This window comes from Marmota monax, unplaced genomic scaffold (assembly GCF_021218885.2).
Source record: "Marmota monax isolate L192 unplaced genomic scaffold, Marmota_monax_Labrador192_F-V1.1 WCK01_AAM20220418_F8-fsc00004, whole genome shotgun sequence".
Classification (NCBI taxonomy): domain Eukaryota; kingdom Metazoa; phylum Chordata; class Mammalia; order Rodentia; family Sciuridae; genus Marmota; species Marmota monax.
Genome location: NW_026692881.1, coordinates 8,939,524 through 8,946,675, shown reverse-complemented (window position 1 = coordinate 8,946,675; position 7,152 = coordinate 8,939,524). Strand labels below are relative to the sequence as shown.

At 41.0% G+C, this 7,152-nt stretch overlaps 1 protein-coding gene and 1 non-coding gene across 2 annotated transcripts; one reads left to right on the top strand and one right to left on the bottom strand.

The window, feature by feature from the left end:
- The first annotated feature begins 1,591 nt into the window (after positions 1-1,591).
- Fgfbp3 (fibroblast growth factor binding protein 3) lies at positions 1,592-4,347 on the top strand. The gene has a single exon (XM_046450404.2). The coding sequence runs from the start codon at positions 1,853-1,855 to the stop codon at positions 2,624-2,626; it is 774 nt and encodes a 257-aa protein (XP_046306360.1). The 5' UTR covers positions 1,592-1,852; the 3' UTR covers positions 2,627-4,347.
- A 1,219-nt stretch (positions 4,348-5,566) lies between these two features.
- Positions 5,567-5,672, bottom strand: LOC124096622 (U6 spliceosomal RNA). The gene has a single exon (XR_006852926.1). It is a non-coding gene; the product is annotated as a U6 spliceosomal RNA (small nuclear RNA).
- Positions 5,673-7,152: the final 1,480 nt, after the last annotated feature.

Below are 7,152 nucleotides of genomic sequence, written 5' to 3'. Positions count from 1 at the left end.
TTTTCCAAGGAATCTCCATACTGCTTTCCATATTGACGGCACCAATTTGCAGTCCCACTAGCAGTGTATGAGTGTACCTTTCTCCCCACATCCTCACCAACACTTATTGTTGTTTGTATTCTTAATAGTTGCCATTCTGATTGGAGCGAGATGAAATCTTAGAGTAGTTTTGATTTGCATTTCTCTAATTGCTTGAGATGCTGAACATTTTTTCATATATTTGTTGATTGATTGTATATCATCTTCTGAGAAGTGTCTGTTCTAAGAACACATTAATTCTTAAATGTTAAACCCTTTGATTTGATATTACCTTTCAACTATAACACAAATAATTTCTTTAAAACCCTTTACTTTTTGTGGGCTGAGGTTGTGACTCAGCAGTAGAGCGCTCGCCTTGCATGTGTGAGGCCCTGGGTTGGATCCTCATCACCACATATAAATAAGTAAAATAAACGTATTGTGTCCAACTACAACTAAAAAATAAATATTTAAAAAAATAAAACCCTTTACTTAAAAAAAATTAATACTTATTTTTTAAGTTTTAGGTGGACACAATATCTTTATTTTACATTTATGTGATGCTGAGATTCGAACCCAGTGCCTCGGGCATGCTATGCAACCACTCTAACACTGAGCCACAACTGCAGCCCAAAACCCTTCACTTTTTGAAAGACATAACTGATTCATAACATCTAAAAATAATCAAAAGTGAAAATGCTCACTGCTGGTTAAACAGCTAGACACCATAGTATGTTAATAAACTATATTATAATTTTATTAATAGTAATATTTGTTAATTGTTATAAGAAACAGTAAAATGATAGGTAAAAATATAGGACTCAGAATGGTAGGAAAATAGTGTAATGGTGTAAATACTGGTTGGTTTAGAATATTGACTTCCAATTTATTTAAAGCTTAAAACATCTTTCAGTTTAACTTTTGTTTTTTTGGATGATTAAATAAAGAAAAGAAAAAAATTTGTTAAAATTTGCAAGTTTTTTTTTTAACCACCACCTGCATTAGCTTGATGATAAAATAGTGAGACATCCAAGTAAGATATTCCAAAAGATTCCACCCTTGCATTTGTTAACAAGGTGGATGCTTTCATGCACTTAGGTTCCAATACACTATTATAAATGATGAATTTCTTTAGGAAAAAGAAAACCTTGCATGATTATTTTTTAAAGTGGAAGCAAAATGCAAGATATGTATTTCACATCACAGGGCCGCTTCTGTCATACTGTGTGTGTGTGTGTGTGTGTGTGTGTGTGTGTGTGTTGGAAAATCCAGTGTGAGAGAAGTCTGGTTGGGAGGGGCATAGCAGGGGAGGCCTCTTCTGTTCCATTGATAACATGTTCATTCATAGGGAACAGGCTAAAACAGACTACGCAGTCATTCCCTCCATCCTAAGGCTCTGCCACCTCTCCCAGAACTCGGTAAGTTGAAAGTGCAGTAAAGTGCAGGTTTCAGAGAACTAATCTGAAATCATTTTGTTGATAATTTATTGAAGGGTGGAAAACGGAGGGGTAAAGGAGGAAATTATCAGTAATCATTTTGCTATCGTGTTTGTATGGGGAAGAAAAATCTCAATGTATAAATAGTTTCAAACAGTAAGCTGTTTCTTCCCAGGAAAGCTTTTCAGAGGGGGCCCCTCGCAACTAGGGGAACCAATTTCTAGGAAGTCTGGGGAGGGAAGTTCACAGGTGCATGTGCCTGGGCATAGGGCTGCACAGGGCTCAGTCGGTAGTGGTTTCTGCCTCCATCCGCAGATCCGGGGATGCTCCTCGCCTCGCCTCGCCTCCACTGAAGTACTCAGGGGTCCCAGAAGAGTACAGTGCGGACACCGCGGGCCATGAGTCCTCCGAGACTACAATCGTCTCTCTCGCTGCTGCTGCTGCTGCTGGGCGGTTGCCTCCACGCTGCTGCCGGGAGGGACAAGGGGGCAGCTGGCAGCGTGGTGAAAACGTCCTCTGGCTCTATGGGTGGCTCTTCTGGTCGTTTCATGAGCCCGGAGCAGCACGTGTGCAGCTGGCAGCTCCTGCTGCCTACCCCAGGGGCCACCGCCCGCAGCGAATTGGCGCTGCACTGCCTGGGCCAGGACGGGGCGCGCCACCAGTGTGCCTACCGAGGAGAGCCAGAGCGCTGCGCCGCCTACGGGGCTCGCCGCTCCCACTACTGGAAGCAGGTGCTGGGCGGGCTACGTAAGAAACGGCGGCCCTGCCACGACCCTGCGCCGCTCCAGCCCCGCTTGTGCGCTGGCAAGAAGGGCCACGGCGCCGAGCTGCGCCTGGTGCCCGGCGCGTACCTCCCCGCCCGCCCCACCGCCGCGGGCTTCCCCCGGGAACCCAGGCTAAGGGTCAGGAGCCGGGGGCTGCCTCGGCAGCCTGCTCCCGACCCTGCGGCGGCGGCTCCACCTCCCGCGAACTCGCTGCCCAAGGAAAAGCCCTCCGAGAGGAAGACCAGAGCAGGCAAGAGGAAGGGGACCTCGGGCCCCTTGGAGGAGCGACACAAGGGGCCCGGGACCGGCTCCGAAGGGCTGGAGGAGAACGCACAGCTCACGGAGACTTATTGCGCTGAGAAGTGGCACTCCCTCTGCAACTTCTTTGTGAATTTCTGGAACGGCTGAGGCTGCCGGTCTGGGGAGGGACGTGGGGACAGGTGTGAGGGAAGAGCACGTCAGCGCGGTTGGGGCAGGGAAGCCAAGAGCATCTTAGACCAAGGGGTACCAGGATAGAGTGTGAAGGAGTCCGGATTCTGCAATGGGGCAGGGGAGGGCTGGGAGCTTAGGGTGAGAGTGTAGGGGGGTATGGAGAATCTCTGAAGCAGCAGAAAGGTTTTTTGTTGTTGTTTTGCTTTTACTTTAGAAAAATTAAACAATTTTGAAGCGTCTCGATTTTGATTAAAAGCAGAAGAAATAGTGGAAACAGAAATAGGTGTACATTTAAATATGCAAAAACTGTAGGCTGGGGAGAGGTACAGAGATAGGCTGGGAATAAGAGGCAGATTAGTGATTAAAGTGATGAGACTTCCTCATGATGAGAAGCAGGGTACAATGTACCTTAACAATTTATGAAAAAATGTAACCATGACCAATAGATAATGTACACCAGGCAGAATTGTTCATTGTCTTCTTATCTAATAGCTGACGAGATGACAAATTTTTTTTTTCCTTTTCTGAATTGTCACAACCTTTGGTGTAGCTTAGCATCACAGACCATTTCTATGGAGACAGGTCAAAACTGTCTCCACGAAAAGATTTTCAGGATGATTACCTTTTAACCTAATGTTCTGAAACTTTCCCCATTAACCTTCAAAATTCAGAAATGTAGAAGTTGAAGGCTCTAGAAGGTCTTTTTAAAGAAAACAAATAAGTCTCTTTATTTTGATCATCCTTTTAAAAACAGTTAAATTGTGAAGATCTCATTTTGACCATTCTCTCTTTCATGTAATTAACTGCTAATGTATTTCAGTTTTAATATGATATAATGATTGACTTTGCACTTTTTAGGTGCACAATAAAAACTGTCTGATTAGATTTAAAGAACCAGCAAGGCAATGGAAATTCTGCTGCATTTGACTATTTCCAAGCACACCTTGAATTAAGTTCTCAAACACATCTCGAATCGATCTTGTTTAAGATTACTTCTCATTTTCCCTCCTTCCCTCTTTCTTCCTATTTGGATTAGTTGTCAACATTTAAAAATTAGATAATTTCATATTAAAATCTAGATTTCTGGTTGTCTTGAAAAATGATCTGGGGGCTGGGGATGTGGCTCAAGCGGTTCAATCCTCACCACTACATACAAACAAAGATGTGTCCGCCGAAAACTAAAAAATAAAATGTTGAAATTCTCTCTCTCTCTTTAAAAAAAAAAGAAAGAAAAATGATCTGGCAACACTGGATTTACCTTCTCACAGGGGAACTATTGATTGACAATTGGCTCTTTTCAGATATATTTTCTAGAGTTCTCCATTGTTCCTTCATCTTATGAATCAACTTTATTAATTTATATTACCAGCCTGAGGTCACTGGACATTTAAATCACCCCTCAATATGAAGTTTTTACCTTTTGCTGACCTGTTCTTTTCACCCCTCCCCTTTTAAAATAGTAGTAAATGTAACAATTGCATCCTGATGTTTTCCCTCTCTGACCTGCCTCCAGGAAATGTAAAATATTTTATACTTATTCTATATATTCTTGTATTCACACATTTTTAAAAACATTCAGATTCAACATACTTTCAGGCCAAGCTTATGAGTTCACACTCTTAACATTGACCTTTATATAAAATTCATTATGGCCAAAAAAGGGAAACTTGGGGACCTGGAGACTACTCCCCAAAAATATGGACCAACATACACTTTCTCTAAAAAACTTAGCACAAAGCAAGTGTCCTCAGAAATGGGTATTGAAAGTGAAGCCGCATTGCCTAGAACCATGGCTAGAATTGGGATGTACCTCTCCTAGCTAATTCCTCTGTACCCTTTGACAGTCTGATGACCTTTTCTCTAAGAAAACTCTGTATGCCCAAGAACACAGATGCTACTCCCTGTGCTGCTTTGCTCTTTAAGAAGAGATGTGCTATGACTCTGTCATGGGAACAAAGAAGGACTGACAGGAACCAGCTGCTTGCAGTGGGAGGAAAATTGACAGATCTTACCATCAGCTTCCTGAATGACCATGGCTAAGTCCTAGAGTCTTCAAGACTATATATTTAGGGGACTGGATTGGGTTAAATCTGAGGTTCCTGAAGTACACTGTTATCATTCTAGAATCCTACACATAGTTTTGCATAGAGATAACAACATGGGAATATCATATTCCTTCATGCTATAGCCCAAGAAGATCATGGACATTCAGAGGAAGGCAGATGAATGGCCAGGGAAATACAGAAGGCTTCCACATCTGGAGCACCTAAAAACATTTGGAAGAATAGAAGGACAATCCTGCAGTTGGGAGACCTCAGGATCAAAATCTCTAAAATAACAAGGAGATGAACATGAGGAACGTGGGTATTTTCCACTACAGGTGCCATTAGAAATAAAGGGAGACTGTCAGTACAGGGAAAAAACATCAGGATCCTAAGTAGCAAGGGACTGCAGCATGGTCTGTGGGAGGTAGAGAACTTATTACAGACATTGGATCACTTTGTTTTGGTTCTATTTTCCAAGTTACTTAGCGCAGGGGGAACTGGAATTACATTTATGTATTCCAACTCTAGTTTGCCTTTCTGAACACCTTTTTTTTTTTCTTTTTTCTTTTTGGTGGTATTGGGCATCAAACACAGCCCTCACACATGCTAGGCAAGCTCTCCACTACTGAGCTTCATTCCTAGCCTGAACTTATCTTGATTAGGCAAAGTCTTTTCAACCTTCAAGTTTCCTTAAGTTCACTCTTTTTTTTAATTAAGCAATTTATTTTAATTAGGTATATATGACAGCAGAATGCATTTTGACTCATTTTACACAATTGCAGCAAAACTTTTCATTTCAGTGGTTGTACACAATGTAGCATCACACCATATGTGCAGTCATACATGTACCTAGGGTAATGATGTCTATCTCAAAAATATGGAATGCTTCACGATTTGCATGTCATCCTTGCGCAGGGGCCATGCTAATCTTCTCTGTGTCAGTCCAATTTTAGTATATGTGTTGCTGAAGCGAGCACAAGTTTCATTCTTTTGGTTTGCCCTATACACCACCAACATATTCAGCCGACCAAAACATTTTATCTAATGACTCATCTTATGATTTTAATTAAAGATGAGTGCCTTGGGAAACTACATTAGAGCCTAAGGTAAAAGGAAAACTGGTAATAATGATCCTATCTTTATTTGAAAATTCAATATTTTGTTCAATATGGATTGTTTTGCATTGATTTTGATTTTTTAAAATGTTATATTAATATTGCATTTATCTTTATTACTGTGTTTTGTGGGTTTTTTTCCCCTTAGCATTTTGCACCCAAGGCTAGAGCCTTAGCTTACTTCCCTCCTTCTAGTGCTGGCCTTGGGAGGCAGCTCTTGTGAGGTGGGCAAACATCAGTACTGGAGTCAGACAGAACTGGTTTGAATACTAGTTCTGCCTGCCACTTACTCTAGGTTACTTTAAGAAAGTTGCTAATGTGTCTGTTTTACTTTCTTCTCTTGTTAAATGAGAATAGTAGTTAACTTGCAGCATTATCATGAAGAATAAACTTTTAAATTAATTATTGCCCAGTACCCAACCAATATTAATTCTTCTTTTCTTAGAGAATGGTAAGTTTAAAAATCAATTAATTAGATGATAAATAAAGGGGTTAAGGATGTAGCTCAGTGGTAGAATGTGTGCTTAGCATGCATGAAGTTCTGTGTTCAATCCCCAGAACCACAATACACATACACACATATACACAAAATGAGTAGTGTTTAGTATCAAGGAAGGGAGGCAGGCATATCCTGATATAGTATAGTACCTACCTTCTATAAGTTTGAATTTAAGATTATACCATAAAACCATTAGAAAACAACAAAAACAGAAATTAGGTTTCTACATGTAAGAGATTAGGAAAATGAAAGATAAATGTAGGTTTGATTATCTGGGAAGGCTGTTCAGGAATTATTTTATTGTGCACATATGCTAGTTTATCTGCAAGATGCATACATTGAATTCATGGATTAAAGGATATATGCTCTTAGGTTTTTGAAAGATATTGCTATATTGTCCCCATCCATAACATTGTACTACTGAAACTCCCACGAAAACATTTTCATTAAACATTTTTTTTAAATACACAAGTATAAAGAGTAAAATATAAAAATCCTTCCATATCTTCTTTGGTCCCCATACAGCCTCCACTCCACAGAAGTCACCAATAACTATTGCAACCTGGTATAAGTTTTTTTTTTAATAAAACCTTTGTATATAATAGATATTCAGATCACTTCTCTGTGGTCTATGGCTTGTAAGGGTCCCGCGAAACGTCAGAGAAAGAGACCACCAAGTGACCACTCATGCAATTGGCAGAAGGGGGATATATTGAACCAGCATGCTGGGGCTCCGTGCCCACTCAAGAAGGGAAAGCAGCCCAGAGCCCCGAGCAGGGGCTGAGCACTGCTTAAGTACACTTTTTGGGGAGGGCGGAGAGCTTTGTATACATCAGAACAAAT

Excerpts from the sequence above, each read along its gene's own strand:
- Fgfbp3 (XM_046450404.2), top strand. The coding sequence starts at position 1,853 with ATGAGTCCTCCGAGACTACAATCGTCTCTCTCGCTGCTGCTGCTGCTG.